Genomic DNA, 24077 nt, shown 5'->3' on the forward strand with positions numbered 1-24077 from the left:
ATAGTCAAATCCAATATCTCCATAGCTGTCAGGTGGGAGACATCTTCAAAAATCATCATCAGGTTGGTATGCCGGACAGTTGGCCTTGGCGGGAAACTCCCCTCCTTGCCACATGCGCAGAAGATGGTGAGAACAACTCCCAATTAACAACTCCCAATTTACAGGAGTAACAACTCCTGTACAGATTATTTCCCTCACCCAAATACCATGCCTGCCCTCCCTCCCCGTTTCAATGGCAGCCGAAAAGCAAGCAGCAAAACAGAGGCTGACACTTTCTATTTCCACAGGAAGTGTTATTTTTTACAGGTTGCTGAATAATGCCAAAGCATCATTATAGACCTTTGGTTGACTCTTTTGTTATATAGTGGAATAAATGTCAGTTTAGCTAGTTGGAATGCCTCTTGCTTTTTCCTTTCAGTCTTTCACCATTCAAAGCAGTCTGGGAAACGTAGAAGTCTGAAATCAACTCTCTCAAAAGCTTGAGTTTACCCACCTTAGACTGCCTTCCTTCTCAGTAGAGCTGCTTAGTGGTTGCTGTTGACTTTTTCAAAAAAGATCCCCTTATGTGGCACCATCCCTGTATCTCAGTGTGTGAGAGGAAGTAGGTGGAAAGATGAAAAAATGGGTTCCACCACAAAACCGCGCTCGACTAAACTGTGTCCGACTAAACCGCGTAGCTGACGTCATCAACAGGGCGACAACAGCGCGGAGACAGAAGCACGCTATAAACCCTAAACCTAAAATTAACCCCTAAACCTAAACCTAACCCCTCTAAACCTAAACCTAACCCCTCTAAACCTAATCCTAAACCTAAACCTAACCCTTAACCTAACCCTAAACCTAACCCTTAACCTAACCCTAAACCTAATCCTAACCCTAAACCTAACCCTAACCCTAACCCTTAACCTAACCCTAACCCTAAAGCGAACCCTAAAGCGAACCCTAAAGCTAACCCTTACCTTAAGTTGAATCGGCTTGCTTTCAAAGCGCTATTTAAAGCACCCTTCTTTCTCCGTGCTGGCTGTTGTCACCCTGTTGATAATGTCAGCGACACGGTTTAATCGAGCGTGGTTTTGACGGTTCACGGAAAAAATGTGAGGACAAGTTACTTGCTTTTCAAGTTGAAGAGCAGAGTATGTTTTGTTTCAATCAATTCCAAATGCCCAGCATTTCCTATGAATGGTATAAGTTCCAGAATTTGGGAAGGTTGAAGAGCTTGACTACTTCCTGAACAGTTTTGAAAAGTCTTGTCTCAACCACAAGATGGGGTTTGGACACTTGAAAGTGCCGGAAAGAACTTCAGATCTCTTCCGTGGAAGACACATGATCCTTTTCACACGTTTGTCTGTAATGTCAAAGATCATACGATCCCTGACACGAACATGGTGAAGCCAGGACATCTGAATAAATAATTGGTCTAAGATTTTCTTTGTTGTCCTTTTCCAATTATGAGCTATTTTCTTGTAGAGTTCTGCATGTTGATGTGCTACTGGTCAGACCTGTATTTCCCTTCTCAGTGACCATTTAGTCCCAGCCTGTCACATATTTTTTTAATTCTGTGATTCTGTCAAGAGCCAAGGTGGCGCAGTGGTTAAATGCAGCACTGCAGGCTACTTCAGCTGACTGCAGTTCTGCAGTTTGGCTGTTCAAATCTCACCGGCTCAGGGTTGACTCAACCTTCTATCCTTCCGAGGTGGGTAAAATGAGGACCCGGATTGTTGTTGGGGGCAATATGCTGACTCTGTAAACCACTTAGAGAGGGCTGAAAGCCCTATGAAGCGGTATATAAGTCTAACTATTGCTATTGCTATCTCTTAATTTTATCTCAGTGCAACTCTAGAAGTCTCCTCTCTGAACCTTAGGATCAGCAATTGGATATATTAGCACCCAAAATGTTTTGATGAAGCAGGTGCCTTGTGAGCATGTAGGCTGAAAACTGATTATTCATCCATTGTACCCTGAAAAAAAAATATTTCTCCTAGTTTGGCTGAGAGAAGTTTGAAAGTTCATCTAATGTTCAGCTTACCGCTATTTATATTGGTTCATTAAGTTATTAAATTGGGTTGTAATGCAGCTAATAAACCCAATGTAACTAATCAAGGTGAAGGTTCTCTCTTCACCTTGCATGAATAGACAAAGTGACTAGTCTCATTCAAAGGTGTTAGAGAAAGCTTATCATTTATTAACCAGAACCATGTACAGAAGCCTTATACAGCCATAATTTATCCATTCTTCCCCCCCCCCCCAATCCAGAAATAGCTGATAAGATCTACAACCTCTTTAATGGCTACACGAGTGGAAAAGAGCAACAAACAGCTTATAATACCTTGCTGGATTTGGGCTCCCCAAGTCTACATCGTGTCCTCTATCACTACAATCAGCACTATGAAAGCTTTGGGGAGTTCACTTGGCGCTGTGAGGATGAACTGGGACCTCGGTAAGATGCATCTTCCTCCCTCCCTCCCCTCCCCTTCCTTTCCTTTCCTTCCTTTCTCATATTTCTGAAATTGCTATTGTAATCTTATTTATTCGTTTGATTGTTTTTCACATTTCTGTAATATCCATCTTCCTCAAAGAAGGATTTGGGTGGTGTACAATAAAATATTGATATGAGGACCCGGACTGTTGTTGGGGGCAATATGCTGACTCTGTAAACCGCTTAGAGAGGGCTGAAAGCCCTATGAAGCGGTATATAAGTCTAACTGCTATTGCTATTGCTATATATAAAGCAATATACTGTCTATAAAACTTAAAAAAATAAATTAAGAGGAGGCAAAAAATTAAAATTAGTTAAAAGTCTTGAAAAAGTATTATTTATTTATTAATTAATAAATAAATAAATAATAGCCCTACATGGCATCGGACATGGGTACCTGAGAGACCGCCTCCTGCCGATTACCTCCCTCAGACCGATAAGATCTCACAGGTTAGGTCTCCTCCGGATTCCATCTGCCAGCCAATGTCGGCTGGCGACTCCCCGGGGGAGAGCCTTCTCTGTTGCAGCTCCAGCCCTCTGGAATGACCTCCCCTTACTACCCTCCTGGCCTTCCGCAAGGCAAAAAGTCCTGGCTGCTCCAGCAGGCCGGGGGGCTTGTGACACACCCAGCCCCACGGAAATTGTGAATGTTGCACCTTTTTTAAAGTGTTGTCTTGTCTATTTATCCCCTTTCCCTTGTCTGTTGTGAGCCGCCCGGAGTCCTCCGGGAGTGGGCGGCATACAAGACAAATAAAATGAAATGAAATGAATGAAATAATACGATTTATAGGCCGCCCAATCCCAAAGGACTCCGGGCGGCTTACAGCAAAAAGAGAAAAGAAATGGTAAAAATTAAAAAAACAGGTTTAAAATCACCACACATACATTCATTCTGAATCGGAGCTGGACCTCAACACTGAGGTCAACAGCCCCAGGCCTGCCGGAATAGCCAGGTTTTAACCGCTTTTCTGAAGGCCATGAGAGTGGGTAAGGTCCGGATTTGTGGGGGTAGCTCATTCCAAAGGGTCAGGACAGCCACAGAGAAGGCTCTCTTCTGGGGAGCCGCCAGCCGACATTGTCTGGCTGACGGCATCTGAAGGAGGCCCACCCTGTGGGATCTCACCAGCCGTTGGGAGGTATGTGGCAGTAGGCGGTCTCGCAGGTATGCTGGCCCTAAGCCATGTAGGCCTTTAAAGGTAATAACCAACACAGTAGTTACACTATTGTCAAAGTTGATGCATTCAGATTTATGTTGGCCTCATGTGCCACTCTAATGAGACTTGGCTCACTCAGAGCATTACAGAAATGTGGACACCATTTCCATAACATTGCCAAGATGCTGCAGGGGTATGGTCCCCAGCAGCCCTATGACCTCAGGCCGTGACACGACAAAACCGTGCTCGTCAAAATAGCGGTGATAAAACCGCATCGCTAAAGCCGCGACGTCATCACCGCGCGTCATCACTGCCGTGACAACAGCGCGGCGACAGAAGGGCGCTTTAAAACAGTGCGGCGGCAGAAAGCCGATTTAAATTAAGGTAAGGGTTAGGATTAGGTTTAGGGGTTTGCTTTAGGGTTAGGGTTAGGTTTAGGGTTAGGTTTAGGGTTAGGTTTAGGGTTAGGTTAGGCTGAGTGCTTCGGAAGGCGCGGATTTGCCCTCCGCCCTTATGTCAGTGCGGTAAGGTCGCATTTGCTTTAGCGATTCGGACGGCGCGGATTAGCACTCACGCTTATGTCTCCGCGGATAAGGGCTTCACGGTATTGTGGTGGAACCACCTCAGGCTGCCTAACTATGAGTCAAATGGTCATGACACGGAGAGCAACTAGGACCATTCAAAAGGAATTATTTTCCAGCTCTCACAGTGTCTAAAGAATCATAATAAAATTTAGAAATTCAAATTCAAATTTAATGAATTTATATGCTGCCCAATCCCGAAGGACTCCGGGGGCTTACAGAAATACAACTCTAAAAAGGATAAAAATTAAAAATAGAGGAGAAAAGCAGATTAAAAAAAACACATCGTGCACTCAATCTAGGCGGGGCTGGCCCTCATTCATGAGGTCAACAGCCCCAGGCCTGCCGGAATAGCCAGGTCTTAGTAGCCTTTCGGAAGGCCGAGAGAGTGGGAAGGGTCCGGATCTCTGGGGGTAGACCGTTCCATAGGGTCGAAGCAACTACAGAGAAGGCCCTCCCCCGAGGAGTCGCCAGACGGCATTGTCTGGTTGACAGCACCCGGAGGAGGCCCATCCTGTGTGATCTTATCGGCCGTTGGGAGGTATGTGGCAGAAGACGGTCTCGCAGATATCCGGGTCCTAGGCCATGTAGGGCTTTAAAGGTGATAACCAGCACCTTGAAGCGCGTTCGGAGACCGATAGGGAGCCAGTGCAGCTCGCGGAGGATAGGTGTAACATGGGTGTATCTCAGTACACCCGATATCGCTCGCGCGGCTGCATTTTGGACCAGTTGTAGTCTCTGAACACTTTTCAGGGGCAGCCCCATGTAGAGCGCGAAAGAAATCAGGTGATGGAGCCTCTACTTCTAGGCAGGTGATGTGAATGCCAAGTTCTATTATTTGCAAATTCTTGCTTAACCAGGAGGGTGGATCATTGCTCCACTTCTTACATATTTTTTTTCTCTTTCATACTAATGCATGTCTCCTCCAGCTGGAGACAAACATTCCCTCCCACCCCAAATTGCTGCAAGAGGAAATCACGTTCATAAGAGAGTTACCCATTATACTTTTGCCTTTGATCAACCATGTTCACAGGTTTTTGTATTGCTTCAGTTAATTGAATTGTTGTGACACAAAAGAACTCAGTGTTTATGTTGCAGAAAATAAAACCTCAAACAGAATTAAATTCTCTCCGGGTCCAACTTAGTGAGCAGATAAGGATCTGAAATTGTATATCTCTTCTCGTCATTCTTTGCAAAAAAAAAAAAAAAAAAAGGTGATTGTTGTGGAATTTCCCTGTCTGTTACTCTTCCAACAATCTAGGATAAATTAGATTTTGTTTCAGATGGAAATTGATCTCCACCCTTATTTTAAATTCAAATGGAGCAAAGAGCTCTACATATACGGTTCATGCACATAGCCAATTTGTTATGCTTTCTCCAGAATTGGGAGGGAACAATATTGGCATAAATCATGCTGCCCCTGGATGTGCCTCTGAAATGTGCTATGCTATGCCACTCTTCTTGCAGCTCTAGTATGCAACCCCGTAAAATTCATTGGCTATCTTCTCATCAGAAATTCCTTTTCCTGACTGATATCACCAAGTACAGGAAAAGCTGCCCTTAGCTATCCCACAAAATATATTTCGGGGCAGTACTTCACTCTTTAACTTTTAACTTTAACTTTTAATAAATTTATATGCCGCCCAATCCCATAGGACTCCGGGCGGCTTACAGAAACAAGTTAATATAAGAAGTTAAAATAAAGAAACAATTTAAAAAGAAACAATTTAAAACAACACACCATACACTCAATCTGGGTGGGGCTGGACCTCATTCATGCACTCAACAGCCCCAGGCCTGCCGGAATAGCCAGGTTTTAGTGGCTTTTCGGAAGGCCGAGAGAGTGGGGAGGGTCCGGATCTCTACGGGTAAGTCGTTCCACAGGGTCAGAGCAGCCACAGAGAAGGCCCTCCTCCGAGGAGCCGCCAGCCGGCATTGTCCGGTCGATGGCACCCGGAGAAGGCCCAGTCTGTGAGTTCTTATTGGCCGTTGGGAGGTATGTGGCAGGAGGTGGTCTCCCAGATATCCAGATCCTAGGCCATGTAGGGTTTTAAAGGTGATGACCAGCACCTTGAAGTGTGTGCGGAGACCGATCGGAAGCCAGTGCAGCTCGCGGAGGATAGGTGTAATATGGGTGTATCTAGGTACACCCAAAATCGCTTGCGCAGCTGTGTTCTGGACTAACTGTAGTCTCCGAACACTTTTCAAGGGCAGCCCCATGTAAAGCACATTACAGTAATCGAGCCTAGAGGTGACGAGGGCATGAGTGACCATTCGAAGTGCCTCCCGGTCGAAGTAGGGCCACAACTGGTGCACCAGGCGAACCTGGGCAAAAGACCCCCTGGTCACTCCCTGGGTGCTCTGCCCCTTTTACCAATCTATGGTCTCACTATCAACCACTAGATGATTATCTGTCTATCTTGCCTACCTTCTAGCACCTTTGTGTAGTTCAGTGCAGCTTTTGCATAAATATTGATGAAGAGCCAGAGTTCAAGAAAGAAGTATTGTATTGTATTGTATTTGGTTTATTTGTATGCCGCCCTTATCCAGGAGGGACTCAGGGCGGCGAACAACTCAGGGGGGAAAGGGGACATAAACACAGAACACATAATTAAAATACACGAAAATCACACAGCCATACCAGTCGAGAGGGGAGGGGAACTCATCAACCCCAGGCCTGCCGGCACAGCCAGGTTTTGATGGCTTTCCGGAAGGCCTGGAGAGAGGTGAGGGTCCGGATCTCCGCGGGGAGTTCATTCCAAAGGGCTGGAGCTGCTACAGAGAAGGCCCTCCCCCGGGTAGTAGCCAGATGGCATTGGCTGCTGAACGGAACCCGGAGGAGGCCGACCCTGTGAGATCTTGGGGTGCCTCATTTCGTATGCATGATTCTCATTATAATTTATTGCTGTCCGCCATGCTATATGCAAACCCACTACCCTTCCGTTGTTTCTTTCTGCAGAAAAGCTGGTCTTATCCTTTCCCAGCTTGGGGATCTAAGTGGCTGGTGCCACAGCCTTTTACAAGAGCCCAAAATCAGTCTTCAGCGCACCACGCTCAGATTCCTGTCCTGCCGCTACAGTGAGATCAAGCCATATGGATTCAATTGGCTGGAGCTGAGCCGTGACCTGAAGAAAACATGCGAGGAGCAGATGCTGAGTGTTCTTTACAATGACTATGGAGACAAAGACAACTGAGCAGGCTCGCAGAAAGACATCAAAAGAACTTCCTCAGAATTGGGAAGACAGGGAGTTTATAGAAGCAGGTTGTTGGGGGTTTTTACATGGATATTCAACACACCAGATAGATCTCTAATGGTAGTGCTGCTTAGAGAGCGAGAGAATGTTGTTTCTGTTGACTTAGTTGATTTCACATGGTACGAAGCTTTTCCCATGTTTCCAAGTGAAGTGATGCCTAGTGTGGTTATGGGAGATGCTATCTTTGGAATGAGGGAATTGCTCTGTTCATTTTGTCAAGGTATTCCTTAGTTTTGTGTGGGGAGATATTACTGCATGTGTGTGATCCACCAAAAAAACCATTCCTAGAACAGCAGCCTGTTCCACAGAAGTAACACCACTGTTACAAGGACACACACACACAGATGCACATGGAATAGAACAGAATAACCAAAGCCTACAAAATTCTAAACAATCAGCAACAGGAAGAAGAACGCAAGCATGTTTAAAGGAAAGGATAAAATACATAGAATGAATTAACTAAATATCTTCCACGGGAAAGTTCCTTTACGTGATGTCTGCCTCATTTCCTTTTATAGCCGTCATTCCTTTGTTATTGCACTTTTGAATTTCTTCCTAGGTTAGCCAGAGCATCTCTTCTTGCAGTTCCCATTTGGGTATGCATCACTGAGACACGTTACAATTTAATGAAAGATTTCAAAGATGCCAAATGGCCAAGACCACAATCTAATTTAGGGGCTTCCATAGCTTCAAATGCTTCAGACAAAACAAATACTAAAACCGTAGCATCAAAACTCAATTTTGCCATTAGGAAATGCAAATAAAAGAAAGTGCAGAAGTTGAAGTTGTTTGATAGGGGAACCAAATCATTTATATTGGGAGCTATTAGATGTAAATTTAAAATAAAATTTAAGAGTATCTCAACCCATTCAGTCTACACCAGCCGTTATTAAGACTTGATTGCAAATAGTGTAATAACATTAAGTGGGAAGAAAAGCGCATCCATGTTTGTAGAGGTAGAAAGAGAAGAAATTAAGACGCAGTTCATCTAATAGGGTTGCTACATTTGGAACAAGGCTTTGCCATCTGGAGTATGCAGCTTCGGTCACTTTCTGTACACTCAGCATTTAGTTACCAGGATATATATTTAGATTTATAATTTCCAAATGTATGAATACATGGTGAACTTCCTTCCAGCTGCTGCTGCTGAGCCAGAAAACAGTTGGCTGTGAGGGTCTGTGATTTGCCGAAGAGCTTCACCTATGTTTGGCTGCTACAGTCAAGTGTCTCTTTCACCTCTTCAAGAGTCATTTGAAACAGGTGTCTCTGCCATCCAAACAGTTGGCCTTTGTCGAACATGCCCACAAAGGAGATGATGACAGGAAATCTTAGAGCCAGGCAGTGTCCAGCAGAATTAACTCCAGTTATTCTAGAAACCTACTTGGCCAGTTCTGGGATTTCTTGTTGCCTTGTACGTACTCTGCAAATATTCTGAGCCGAGAACTTCTCAGGGAAACTGAGCTAGAGAAATCTTTTATCTGCGCCAGGTAATAATGATCTTCAGGAACATAGCTAGAATCAATAAGATGAGGCCTGACTAAATTCAGCTCAGCAATTTTTATTTGCCAGTGGTAAAAAAAGAAACCCCCAAAGGTGAGAGCTCTAATTACGGAAGCTTTCAGCTCCTGAAAAACGCAACATACTCTTGCTTGTTACAGTTCCAATAGGAATGAGGGAACCTCAAACAATTGGCGGCTTTATTGCAAAAGGCTTTGGCTTCCTCTCATTCCATCACAATCTAATGCTTCTTTCAAAATATTTGGAAACTTAGTAATTATGTGCATATACGTATGTTCTGCCCATCAATATTTGCCTATCCTAAGGATACTTTCACATTACAAATATCTGAATATACTTCTAAAATATAAAGAGTCTACCTTAGACTATATTGCAGAACATGGTCTGAAAAAATGTGTATTTTAAAAGTCTTCCTTGATAAATTGTTGTAGAAAATGACAGGACACTCTGAAGCCAGCTCTTCAGAGAAGGAAAGTTTATTTGCGCAGGTTCAGAATAAATGGCCTGAACATTGAGTGAAATTCAGGAACTTCCTTATATAGTTTATCGCTTTCAGCTAAAGCCATCTGTTAGTTTTGGAAACACCCCTCAAGATTTGCCCTTGAGTTACAGAAAGTATGTCTACAGGATGTCATAATACATGGGTCAGCTAACGGATATGCATAGCTCGTATTTTGAGGAACTAACAATATGTGTCTACCAAACAGATTAACAGCCAAGCCTGCATATGGGCTAAAATAGATGCTTCGCTTCAGCATATTTCATGTGCAGACTTCCTTCTAACCCGTGTCTAACCGCACTATGTCCTAAAAGCAAACCTTGCAATTTCTATGTGAACAGTTAAAGCTTAATATCATGAAACCCTAGTTTGGTTCAGGCTTGAGGCCTACCTTGGTTCAGCCTGCCACCTTAAAATAATTAGTGTATTAAAGGACTCTGGAGTTAGAAGCAATGTTTCAGCAGAAAAAAAGGCTGCATTTATTATTCCCTATTGCAATGTTCCTCAAACTCAGGGACTTTAAGATGTGGGGACTTCAACTCCCAGAATTCCGAGGATGCTAAATATCTTAAAAGTTGCTGAAATTGAGAACCACTTCCTTACTACCTTGCTGTACACCCATTCATGGTTGTGACTACCCACAGTTGCTCTTCATTAAAAACTATCCAATCATGAAGAAAAGTTCTAAAAGTAGACTCCTTAAAGTATGGGATTTCTTTTTCCAGCCCATGCAGAGGTCTAAAAATGCCAGGATGATTTAATGAATAGTAAACAGATGTTGTACTTGCACGAGATCTAAAGTACGGCTTCATGACCAGTTTCAAGCATGCCCAGCCCTCCTTACCTAATTTGGCTCTGAATATAGGATTAGTGAGGTAGCAACATCCATGCTTAGGAGGAGATGTTGGTTTCCTCTTATGGAAAGTAATGCTGAGAGACTAATCACTAGAAATTGTCACAGGATAATCCCTTATTTACTGCCATTCTGAATGCAAATGGAACATAGATTGCCTGCAATCTAATAAAGATGGTAGATGCACTTTTTGAATTACACTCTCAAAAATAGCTCAAAAATAAGCAAAGGGGAATGGAAACGTTTTTAGCCCTTAAGGTATTCACTTTTTATATGCCAACAGTTTTGGTAATGGGTCTCCAGCTGAATGCCCTGAAATATGACAATAAATTGCTTATTTCTGTTGAATATTTTCAACTAGAGATTTTCACACCCTTAAAAAAGCCTTAGTCAATGAAACCTATTTAAAATTGCTACCTTTCTGATGACTACCACATTCTAATGATTGTAGAGGGAGAAAGGGGTGGGTGTTGTTAGATGGTGCAGATGCTTTCTGCTTAATTTCATTAGTGTCAGGAAGATTCAATGCATCTGGAGAGCACTGAGTTGGGAAAGCAAACAAGCAAATAAACCATTAAACATGGCAACCCAATTTTTTGATTCAAGCACATGTGGAACTCCTTGAAATAGAAGAATGTCTCTCTCCTTCCAATGTCTTGTACTGTTCTTTTTGCTAGTGGTTCCCCCCCCCCCCCATTTACCTTCCAAATCCTGACTCCCAAAAATGCTATAGCCATTTGGCTATGTTGAAGAACAGTTTCCTCTTAATTTGTCTCACATCTCAGTTTAGGGTTTCCTTGCTGCAAAATTCTTCATTTCTACATGCAGAATTTATGTTTGAATTAGTGGAATATTACCCTCATTTTTATACATACTTTGCACACATAGATGCAAAAACACACTCACTTGTTGCAGGCACCATTAGATTTGTAACGCACAACAATGTTGAAGTCAGAATATCCTTAAAAAGATCTGCGTTTTATTTAATAAGAATCTGACAGTATTTTTAACTAAAACAAAAAAATCAGTCATGTTCTTTCACAGTTTTGCTTCATTGTACCCTGGGTGATAGTTTTGTTCTTTGTTTTTTAATAGTGCAACTTGCTTCAGATTGCTCCAAGTCAAAGCAATTATGCTCAATCATCCTATGAACAAGGGATCCTTGATCTAACTTTGCCTTCTCTCTGCCTGAGGAAAAAAGACTAAGAAATGACCACTGATATCTCAAACTATATTTTTCCAATTAACAGATGTGAGCTTTAGTAACCTGGATATGGTACTATTCATTGGAATCATATACCTTAACTTGGGCCATGGACCATGTATAAAAGAAGAAAGCAAAAAGCTACCTAAACTCATTGAGTATCTTAAGAGAATTTCAGGAATCTTCCTGATTCTTGAAACTTTTGGACAAGAAGATTTTTGTTCCAACTATTAATGTACTTATATTTACTGTGTTGTGAAATAAAAGACGACTTTTAGGATACTGACCTACAATTGTAGAAGTTCATAGGATTGTTTTGTTATTGAGCCAGTTTTAAAAGCCCTTCATTTGGCTATATTTTTATTATTTTAGGATGAAAGAATGGAATCAAATTGAACTTTTCCTATTATCCTTTCAAGATTTTATACTGTGTATTAGCCTAGTTATCTTTTCCTTGTTGTGCGGTTAATATGATCAATTTCATGCCTTCCCCAAATCCAGTATGATTCTCACTTTTTTGATGCTTGAATTCTAACTCAAAAGGTTTTGCTACTCTTCTGTAAAGATTGCAGTTGGCAGACGTGTTTTGAAACAGCAGTGTTATTGTTATTCTTAAAAAGATTTCAAAACAGTCATTGTTACACCCTGTAAAATTCAGATGAACTGAACATCTAACTGAATATTAAATGGCACTGTTAGTAATTTGTGAGATTGAGGAATTACAACGTCTGTTTATTTTTAACCTCAATTGATGTCATCTCCATACCCTCCCAAAATTATCGTTATTTTTGCTTTCAAACTCTGCAACCTCATCTCAGTTTGCAGACACACATCTTCACATTTTTATACAGATCATTTATTAGGAACAAAGGTGCATTCAGCAGTTTGAAATAATTCTCCACTTCTAAAACATTTTGAGCTGAATTATATTACCCTGATTTTTCAATGGTATACTATACGCCAGCATTACTGAAATCTACTTTTTCAAACTCTGAGTTAAATGTTTGTGCTTAAATCTGGCTTCCCTCAAAATCAAGAATTTTGGTCACTTTCCTCCAAAGTTATTGTTATTTCACCTTCTCACATCTTCCCTATTGATTAGCATCAAATCAAGGATAACTGATCTCTTTTAGTCCTCTAAAAGATAAATTTCTTATCTAAATGTCAGAAAATGTCTGAAAAGATCCTGCTTGACACAGACTGAATTGTAACAATCGTCAGTGTTTAAATTACTATACCTCTTGAAATACATTTTGGAAAGCATCTGCATTGCCTCTTTAATTGGAGGCACCACCACGCTGCTTTTATTTGTTCCTAAAGTGACTTTAATGCTGAATGCATTGCAGCATTGCAAAGTTAATTAATCTTCATTTTCTAAGCATGATTAGATAGTTTTAAGCCATAGTGCAATTTTCTCCCTTTCCCTTGCTTCTGTTCCTTTTGAACAAATAATACCCTTAACTATTACATTTCAGGCAGTGGAATCATATCTGTTATACTTATTTTCCATTCTGTACTGATGTCAAGTACATCTTATTTCCTGAACTCTGAGGATCATTATATAGACAATGAAGACTTTGTTCTTAATGAACCAATGTATTTTCTGGGTTGTTATTATTATTATTACTTTTTGGAGTGGTTTAAGAAGCTCCATTTTAGCAACAGTCTCATTTTCTTCAGCACACAAGTGTTTATTTGAGATCCTTCAGAATTTCCATTTCCATTCCTTACTAGATCCAGTTTAAATTGGCCTCCACTCCATCTCGCCCTGCTTTGGCCAAATACAGTCTTTAACCCGAGGTGCTACCCATCTGTTGCCAGTAATTCCCCCATCTGAGGTGGCGCAGTGGTTAGGGTGCAGTACTGCAGGCCACTTCAGCTGACTGTTATCTGCAGTTCAGCGGTTCTAATCTCACCGGCTCAAGGTTGATTCAGCCTTCTATCCTTCCGAGGTGGGTGAAATGAGGACCCAGACTGTGGGGGTGATATGGTGACTGTGTAAACTGCTTAGAGAGGGCTGAAAGCCCTATGAAGCGGTATATAAGTCTAACTGCTATTGCTATTCTGATCATTCAAACCACCAAGTCTCTTCTATCAATATAATTTGCATAGCACTTTGTGTGCTATTCCTGTCTCTTCCATGGACTGGGTGGACAGATGAGAACACCATCTGGCCCCAGGGCTGTGAGTTTCTCTCTGAAATTGATGCTGCCCTCTTGTTGTAATAAGGCATATCCATCTCCCTGACATTTTCAAAATCTAGTTGGCATTATTATAATTATTTTTCGGAGTATCATTTACAGTATACTTCTATCTAGCAACAGAAAGAGAAAAACATATATTAGTAAGTCTCAAAAACTTGCTTTTTTGTTTTGCTTCGAGTCCTTTAATACTTGTAGATTGAACACGTACAGAGCATCAAAAGCTGATGTGATGACATCCAGAAGGGTGGGCTATGAAACGCACCTACAAAGGTAAGTAGAACAGCAAGGGGGAGGACCCGCTGTGCCACACGGTTCCACCACAAATCCACGAAGCCCTTATCCGCAGAGACATAAGCGCGAAGACTAATTAGCGCCGTTCGAAGCGCTAAGGAAAAACGCGACCCTACCGCGATGACATAATCGCGGAGGGCAAATCCGCGCATTCCCAAGCACTCAGTACCATAAACCTAACCCTAAACCTAACCCTAAAACAAACCCTAAAACAAACCTCTAAACCTAATCCTAACCCTTACCTTAATTGAAATCGGCTTTCTGCCGCGGCGCCATTTTAAAGTGCCCTTCTGTTGTTGCGGCGGTGATGACGTCGCAGCTTTAGCGACACGCTTATATCTCCACGGATAAGGGCTTTGCGGTTTTGTCGTGCCACGGTGCCACACAATTTAGATTAGCTGGAAAGCAGGAAATCCTGCTTGCTAGTTAATATAAATTGTGCGTCATAGCTGATCATCGGAAATACTGGTTGGCTCAAACTGGTAGCATTTTTTTACTACCAGTTCAGACAAAGTGGTCCGAACCAGTAGCATTTTCCCCCTACCTTACTCCCTCCCCACTCAGCAACAAACAATTGAGTCATAATGTGGCTTTTAAAGAAGCAACAACAAAGAACAAAGGTGCATGAAGAAAAGTCTTGGAACTTTTATTGCTTTATGTTCTCTTTCTCTGGCACACAAACATGCACATTCTTTGTTCAAGTACTCAAAGCACATACATAGTGCTCCATCCTCCTCTTGTGGCTACAGATGGAGTATAAACTGGATATTTCTGGTATCAGCCAAATACATTAGCCACTATACCTTAGCTTTTGCCCATTCTGTTTCATTTTCACTGCTTCCTATTCTGGGTTCCACCACAAATGCGCGAACAACAAAAGTGCGCCTGACTAAACCGCGGTGACAAAACCGCGCCGACAAAACCGCGCGACGAATGAGCCCTGAAGCGCGCCGACAACAGCGCACCAACAGAAGCGCACTGTAACCTAACCCTAAACCTAACCCTAACCCTAAACCTAACCCTAAACCTTACCTTAACTTAAATCGCGCTTCTGTCGGTGCGCTGTTGTCGGCGCGCTTTTGACATCGCGGTTTTAGCGCCCCGGTTTTGTCGGCGCGCTTATGATGTTCGCGCTTTTGTCGGGTCACGCCTATTCTGAACGTCTGATTTACTTCGGCCATGTCATGTGTGTAAATTCATTGGAGAAAGCAATAATGCTAGGAATAATTCGTAGAATAAAAAGAAGCAGCAAGAAAAGAACACGCTGGCTTGATAACATCAGATCTGTGACAAGGCTGAACATCCAACAATTGAAAGAAGCTGTCTTGGCAAGGTAGCATGGAGAACGCTTGCCTATAAAGTCACCAAAGGTCGGATGCAATGAAATGGTTAAAACGACAATATTCTGAATGTAGATTGGCCCTTCCTTTGGCCAACAGAGTTCAGAAAAATCAGTGCTGCCCAAGCCCTCAAGAGGTCAGATGATCCTATTTTTAAACTGCCTCTGATAGCTTCCTACAACTCAGTGTAGAACTGACAGGGATTCTAAATTCTGAGGTGAGAACTGCCCATTTCTGCTGAATGAAAGGTCAGGATAGGCAATTTGCAACTTCTACCCAATGACTGCCTCAGTTTATATATCAGTGAAGAACCTATTACAAGCTCCCCGTGGAGATTCGGACCATCACCACCCTTCAGGCTTTCCGCAAAGCCCTTAAAACCTGGCTGTTCCGACAGGCCTGGGGCTGACGAGTTCCCCGGCCCCACTCAAATTGTGTTGTTGTTGAGTGTTTTTAAATTGTTGTAGTTGTTTGTCCGTTGTTTTCCCTCTTGTTTGTATTCCCCCCCCCTTATTTTGGTTTGTGAGCCGCCCTGAGTCCCTCTGGGAGTAGGGCGGCATAGAAATGCAATCAATCAATCAATCAATCAATCAATCAAATTAGTTCAGAAAGAACATCAGACAATAAAATGACTTCTTCCAAATGATGCCCTTTGGGTGCCAAGGAGCTCCTTACCATTGAGGAATGGATGGAATCCTCCTGTGATTATTCAAGGGCAAAACCATCATTACATCACACATTGAATGCCAGGCCGCAACCAGCAAGTCAAATGTATTCACATTTACTTCATGGATCCAGTATAGAATTGAAAATGGGCATACACCATAATAATGGCATTCAATGTGAGATTGTTGGAATTGTTCAAAAAAACAGGAAAGGAGGGCAGGGGGAAAGGGAAGGGAAGGAAGGAAGGATTTCTGATACTTCCAGTCAACTTCCTACAAGGAAACTGAAAAGGAGAAGCCAGCAGAATCTGTAAGTTTCTTCTGTTTGTACTGTTTTATGCCCATGGATGGTCATTCTGTTTCTTTGTTTAGGAAAGTAAATATCTCTGAAACAATGACCCAACAGGGCATGGGTTATCTAGTATCTTCTACATCTCTTGCTTCTGGATCTTACTGTCATGCGTTGAGCTTGATCCTCTATTTGTCTGTCTTCAACTGTCCAGGGCCTCCCTTAACCTTATAAGCTTTAAGCTTATCAACAGCAATGGTCCCTTGCTGCTTCATCCTTGAACACTTTCTTAAAAACTGCTATAATTTAGCATTTGCTGCAAAGATATGTCAGGTTTTCAGGCAGGAAACATTACAATTTCAGATTCTTCTCCATTCATCTTCACCTTTTCTTGTTATAGCACCAAAGAAGGCTTCTCTTCATTCTTGTTGTATTTCACAGGTTTTTATCTTAGCCAATACCAGCTACTGATATAAGGGGGGGAAATGGTTGAAGAACTTTCCCTTCAACTCCCCTGCCAAACTTCTGTTAGTTCAAACTCTGTGAGCTGCCTCCTTGAAAGCAAACTGCTTTATATTTTGTAATTTCTGCATGCTCAGGAGAAAGCAATCAGCTCTTCCTTCTCAGCGGGCTATCAGCAGCTCTCCAGACACACACCTTGTAATAAGTTTTTGGAGATATTATTTTTCACAGCTCAGTGTACAGTCCTTCAGAACATACAGCTTCTCTGATCAAGCTACTTTTTTCCTCGGCAATGTTATGAGAACTGCCGTGGGGGGTGAGCTGAAGGGACTGTGATAAACAGTGAGAATGTCTTTACACAGAAGAGAACACTCCTAGGATCAAAGAACGTCTAAGCTCTAGAACATTGGGACGATGCCAATGCAAGGGCATTAAATGCCTGCACAGATTGCCATTATGGGAATCAGGTACAGATATCTTTCAGCTTTGGTGAAGACTCTAGAATGGTGAACCTGACTACATAGGAATACATAAATATGTTTCCAATGTGATGCTTTCAGAAATATAACTAGCAAGATTAGATTATTTAGTCATTTTTTTTTAGTCATTTATTTGACATTTATAGGCCGCCCTTTTCCCTGAGGGGACTCAGGGCGGCTTACAATTAATGGGAAGGGAGTGCAAGACGAAACACGAGAAAAAAAAGGTGAATAAAAAATAAACCAGTAAAACACAACATTCATTCAGCATTCGGGTGGGGCGAGGTTAGGGTCTTATCCCCAGGCCTGACGGGATAGCCAGATCTTGAGGGCTGTGCGGAAGGTCTGGACGGTGGTGAGGGTGCGAATCTCCACGGGGAGATCGTTCCAAAGCATCGGAGCTGCAACTGAGAAGGCTCTCCTCCGCGTAGTCACCAGTCGGCACTGACTGGCGGATGGAATTCGGAGGAGGCCTACTCTATGCGATCTGATGGGACGAAGGGAGGTAATTGGCAGAAGGCGGTCTCTCAGATAGTCAGATCCACTACCATGGAGGGCTTTATGAATGGTGAGTAGCACCTTGAAGCGCACCCGGAGATCAACAGGTAGCCAGCGCAGCTCACGGAGGATCGGTGTTATGTGGGCGAACCGTGGTGCGCCCACGATCACTCGCGCGGCCGCATTCTGGACTAGCTGAAGTCGCCAGATGCTCTTCAGGGGCAGCCCCATGCAAAGCACATTGCAGTATTCCAGCCTAGAGATCACAAGGGCTCGAGTGACTGTTGTGAGGGCCTCCCGATTCAGGTAGGGCCGCAACTGGCATACCAGGCGAACCTGGGCAAATGCCCCCCTGGTCACAGCTGACAAATGATGGTCAAAAGTCAGCTGTGGGTCCAGGAGGACTCCCAAGTTGCAGACCCTGTCTGAGGGGTATAAATTTTGACCCCCCCAGCCTGAGTGATGGAACGTTGGCCAAATTGTTGGGATTATCACAATATGCTATGATCCTTGAAATAGCTAGGCATCAAGCAGTCTCCTCTATTATTTATGTACAACCCAGCGGTGGGATTCACTTACCTTCCCTACCAGTTCGCAGATGTGAGCGCACATGCCGTGTCTACGCGTACACACTGCCTTCTGTGCATGCACAGTGCTCGCACATTATGTTGGGGCGGGAACAGTGGTGGGTTTCAAAAAAATTCGAACCTACTCTGTGGGTGTGGCCTCCTTTGTGGGAGTGGTTTGCCGACCATGTGACCTGATGGGAGTGGCTTTCCAGCCATGTGTTCTCTCTCTCTCTCTCTCTCTCTCTCTCTCTCTCTCTCTTTCCTTCCTTTAGTCTCTCTGTCCCTTTTTCCTTTTTTTCTTTCATCTCTCTCTCACTTTTTCTTTCTTTCTTTCTTCCTTTCTTTCTCTTTCTCTCTCTGTGTGAGTCTGTCTGTCTGTCTGTCTGTCTGTGTGTGTGTGTGTGCGTGTGTGTGTGTGTGTCAGTGGTGGGTTTCAAAAACTTTTGGAACCTCTTCTGTGGGTGTGGCCTGCTTTCTGGTGGAACCTCTTCTAACCGGTTCAGTAGATTTGACGAACCGGTTCTACCAAACTGGTGCAAACTGGTAGGAACCCACCTCTGGGCGGGAAGGTGGAGCCTCCTGCAGCCACTTCTACCAGTTCACCCGAACAGGAGAGAGCTGGTTGAATACCATCTCTGGTACAACCAACACAAGAACGCGAGGACACATCTGAATTACAACTGATAGGTAAGAGAAAGGAAAATCTCAATTTCAGATCTTTTAGGCCTGAATTACTACTAAGTATTAAGACTAAACACACCTAACAATATAGGTGCCATCTACAATTTTAATGGAAACACTGGGCTATAGCTTATAGCACTGACTTTATCAGAATTGTAAGGTACTACTGCAAGGTAGTATCCTCCAGCTTGTAATTAACAGATATTAACAGAGTTGGAAGGGACTTTGTAGATCATCCAGTCCAGGGGCCGAGGTGGCGCAGTGGTTAGGGTGCAGTACTGCAGGCCACTTCAGCTGACTGTTATCTGCAGTTCAGCGGTTCAAATCTCACCGGCTCAAGGTTGACTCAGCCTTCCATCCTTCCAAGGTGGGTGAAATGAGGACCCAGACTGTGGGGGCGATATGCTGACTCTGTAAACCGCTTAGAGAGGGCTGTAAGCCCTATGAAGTGGTATATAAGTCTAACTGCTATTGCTAACGCCCCCACCCACCCAAGTAGGAGACCCTACACCATTTCTGACAGATGGCAGTCCAGTCTCCTCTTGGAAGCTTTCAGTGATGAAGCTCCAACAACTTCTGAAGCTGTTCCTCTGGTTGATTGCTCTCACTGTCAGAAAATTTCTCCTTATTTCTAGCTTGAATCTCTACTTTTTCAGTTTCCATCCATTATTCCTTGTCTGGCCTTCAGGTGCTTTGGAAAATAGGTTGACACCCTCCCCCCATCCTCTCTGTGGCAGCCCCTCAAATATTAGAACACTGCTACCATATCTCCCCTGGTCATTTGCTTCACTAGACTAGACATGCCAAATTCCTGCAACTGTTCATCATGTTTAGCCTCCAGTCCCCTAATCATCTTTGTTGCTCTTCTCTACACTCTTTCTAGAGTCTCAACATCTTTTTTTACAGTGTGATGACCAAAACTGGGTGCAGTATTCTAGGTGTGGTCTTACTAAGGCTTTATAGAGTGATAATAGTTCAAGAAATTGGTAATCTCCAAGTTGGGTGGGAGAGAGGGCATGCTGTACAAGGGCAACAACTCCACTTCCTCCCCTCAAGAATGGCAAGGAAGCTCGCTTCTCCTGCCAGATCCACCCAAGGAAAGAGACTGCCTCTTGCCGAACCAGAAGAAGTAGCAAGCACCAGGCCACCACCCCTTCTGGGTTAGCCTTAAACTCCACCACACACCACCTGCGAAAAGGAGCTTTATTTTTTCACTCACGCCAAGGAGCATCACAGTCTCTGCCCCTTAACTGCTTCTTCTAGTTCAGGGAGAGGCATCTTGCCAGAGCCCGGCTCTCTCCCTCCTTCCTTGGGTGGTTCTAGCGGAAGGAGCGGGCTTCTTTGCAGGGCTTGAGGAGGGGGTAGGCGGAACTGTTGCCCAAGGGGTGAGAGCAACCCCCAGCTACCTCTGGGTGCAGACAGACATAGCAGGAAGGCGGGAAAGAAGCCAGTCTTGGCAGAGACCAGAGATCCTGTGCGGGGAGAGAGGAGGAGGGCTGGCTTGAAAACGGGCAGGTGGTTTGCAGCCAGCGCATCCTTGGCTTGTTGGGGCACTTCCCTTTGCCCTTAGTGGCGGGGGCCATGTTTTCCCATTGTGCCCCACCTGGCTTTCGGAAGAGCAGGTCAAGAGGCTCCATTGGGGCAGTCGGCGCCCAGCGGCTCACAGCCAAGGGGGTGAGGAGATCCTGGCTTGCACGCAGGAGCAAGGGCACCTTTAGGCTTGTGGCTTTTTCAGCACCACTGCAAACTGGGCAGGGATAGTGCCCTCTGATGCCCAGAACCTTCTGCGCACAACAGCAGCGCCCGCCACTCCCCGCCACCTTTGAAGGCAAGTCCACCACTCCCTGCCACCTTCAAAGGCAAGCGCTCACTCCACCGAGAGGAGCACTTGCCTCCGAAGGTGGTGGTGGGGGCGGTGAGTGCTGCTGTGGGTGGAAGGTGCTGGGCATCAGGGGTGCCATCCCTGCCTGGTTTGCAGCGGCGCCGAGAAAGCCACAAGCCTAAAGGTGCCCTCGCAGGCCAGTTGGGGGGGGGGATCATGAGGCTTCGAGCCAAGATCATGCAAGCATGGCTGCCCCACCCCAAGAGGAGTGGTTGCCTCTGTTGCCTCCAAAGGTGGTGGGTAGCGGCAGGCACTGTGGGTGTGAGTGGGAGGCATTGGGTCCCCCAAAATGGCCATTATCTTCCTCCGGGGCAGACCGAGCGAGAGCCCAGGGCCAAGTCCATCAGCCACAACCGCCACTTCCAAGAACAGGCTGCTCAGCTCACCCCCAGTGCAGTCTGGGAGACAAGTGAAGAGCCTCGGGAGGGCCTCCAGGGGGCGGGGGAGGTCATTTCTGCCCTCCCCAGGCTTCTAGAAAGCCTCTGGAGCCTGGGAGGGCGAAAAACAAGTCCATCACAGGCCAAAACCAGGGGGACGGTGGGGGCTGTCCGCACATGCGCGTGCGTGATGGTGGCACATGCACATGGGGGTTGTGCACATAGCCTTATGGGTGTGGCCATGCCCATGCACTCCCCATACATTTGGCACGTGATGGCAAAAAGTTTAGCCATCACTGGCATAGTAGATTGTACGGTAAGTGTGCACTTTAGAAAGACATTCCTATTACTTCACAAGGCCAATTGTAAAAACATGACTAGAGAAGGGATTCGGGCTAAGTCCTCTTGATAGCAAGTGTAACATTAGGCCTCAGTCTCTGACAGCCATTTATTACTGCACCATTTCCAGTAAAACTCTTTGTTATTAAATATTAAAGTGAAAATCAGAAAATATATATTATAACCTGTATAATAGTATGTGCAATGAGGCATGAGACCAATATGGCCATTGTATAGTAAATGAATATTTCATTTGGGGGGGGGGACTATTTAAGGCAGCTCTCTCTTCAATATCATTTTGGGATTTTCTTCCTTGGTTCCTCTTGGGAACAAATTTATCTTTGCCCAGGTTCGCCTGGTGCACCAGTTGCATCCCTACCTGAACCGGGAGGCTCTCACAACAGTCACTCGTGCCCTTGTGACCTCTAGACTGGATTATTGCAACGTGCTCTACATGGGACTGCCCTTGAAGAGTATTCAGCGACTTCAGCTTGTCCAGAATGCAGCCACGCGAGCGATCGTGGGTGCGCCTCGGTTCACCCACGTAACACCTATCCTCCGCGAGCTGCACTGGCTGCCTGTTGATCTCCGGGTACGCTTCAAGGTGCTAGTTGTCACCTACAAAGCCCTTCATGGTATTGGATCTGGATACTTGAGAGACCGCCTACTGCCAATTACCTCCACTAGACCAATTAGATCCCACAGACTAGGCCTCCTCCGAATTCCATCAGCCGGCCAGTGTCGACTGGCGACTACCCGGAGGAGAGCCTTCTCTGTGGCTGCTCCGACCCTCTGAAACGAACTCCCCATGGAGATTCGTACCCTCACCACCCTCCAGGCCTTCCGCATAGCCCTTAAATCCTGGCTGTTCCGACAGGCCTGGGGCTAAAGACTTGCTGCCCCACTTCGAATGGTATGATTGTTGTGTTTTTAACTATGTATGGCTTTTATGTTTTTTGTAATTCTGTTTGTTTTTCCCCTCCTTTTGAGTTGTGAGCCGCCCTGAGTCCCTTTAGGGAAAAGGGCGGCATACAAATAAATTAAAACTAAACTAAACTAAACTATCTGCCTATATGAAACTTTTCTAGGTTGGATCTCAAAAAACTTCCATATGTTAATTCCAAGGACTGAAGTGTAAGTCAGCCACTGAATTATTTATTTCACTAGCAAAGGTAAGTCTGCAACACAGCAGGCTTATATTTAATTTCAGGGACATCATATTGATGTGTATAAAATATTTTTTGGCAAACTACTGTCCTAGAGAACTCGTGCTGATATGGATTTTTTTTCCCCCTTGGAATTGGCTGTTCATTTCACATCAAAGGTAACAAGATGGAGTAAGACACAGATGGGTCAGTAGATTATTTAATTTTATAGATTTTTATAAAAAATAATTATCAAATACAAAACAAAAACAAAAAAATAGCAGCAGCCTCGACTGTGAATAAAGCTGTCCTTCTAAAAGGGGACGTTATGTGCTATGTTGCTAAAGACAATCCCGTATTCTCATACCGTAAAAACGAGCAATTCACTAAAATAACCTTTCCTCAACTGATATTTTCAATCAGCTCTAGTGCAAGAATGTAATAAATCTTTGTTCTCAAATGTCCTATTCACAGAAATACAACTCATTCTGCAGCACCTAATTTGAGATAATTAGCTAGTTTAATGCTATTTTAAAGCAGTAAGGAAAACCATCCAGTCAGTGGGTGAAAGGCTGCCAATCTGGGATATCTGTAGCATTTGATACAGAGGTGGGTTCCTACCGGTTCGCACCAGTTCGATAGAACCGGTTCATCAAATCTACCGAACCGATTAGAAGAGGTTCCACCAGTCGACCCGGAAAGCAGGCCACACCTATACTCCTTACCACTGGCAAGGATCTTGTAACTTGACAGCTTTAAGACTTGCATGCTTCAACGCCAGAGTTTCTGAATAACTACTTGGACCGACCTAAGTACTAATTCATAATTTCATATCCGGTCACATGGGCGGCAAGCCACTTCCATCTGGTCACATGGGTGGCAAGCCACTCCCACAAAGGAGGCCACACCCACAGAGTAGGTTCCAACAATTTTTGAAACCCACCACTGATTTGATAGGACTTGGAGCAGAAATTCAGAAATTCAGGCAGTGTCATAGGACGTGACTGAGGTGTCAAAGACACAGCAGTTGGGAGAACAGATTACATCTTGCCCCAAATACCAGAAAATGACCAATTTCTTATGACCAATCCTTAAAATGTCTCTGGGTTAAACTAGGGTAATGCTTAGCAGGCACCAAGATAAACTTTGCACTTTTCCTTACTGAGCAGTCCCCAGTATTTCCTAAAAGACCACTTTGGATGACTACTGCATCCTGTAGAACAGGGGTGTCAAACAAGGCCCGCAGGCCAGATTTGGCCCACGGGGTGCTTAAATCTGGCCTGTGGGGCCACCCTGGAAACAGAGACGCACCGACCT

At 44.2% G+C, this 24077-nt stretch overlaps 1 protein-coding gene across 1 annotated transcript in view; it reads left to right on the plus strand.

The window, feature by feature from the left end:
• The window catches only part of ASTN1 (astrotactin 1), a 325689-nt gene extending 318095 nt beyond the window's left edge, over window positions 1-7594 (plus strand). Inside the window, exons 22-23 of the mRNA XM_032226803.1 lie at window positions 2254-2437; window positions 7171-7594. Coding sequence (XP_032082694.1) covers window positions 2254-2437; window positions 7171-7405 — 419 coding nt within the window. The 3' untranslated portion in view covers window positions 7406-7594. The remainder of the gene's footprint in view (window positions 1-2253; window positions 2438-7170) is intronic.
• The last annotated feature ends 16483 nt before the right edge of the window (window positions 7595-24077 follow it).

This window comes from Thamnophis elegans, chromosome 11 (genome assembly GCF_009769535.1).
Source record: "Thamnophis elegans isolate rThaEle1 chromosome 11, rThaEle1.pri, whole genome shotgun sequence".
Taxonomy (NCBI): Eukaryota; Metazoa; Chordata; class Lepidosauria; order Squamata; family Colubridae; genus Thamnophis; species Thamnophis elegans.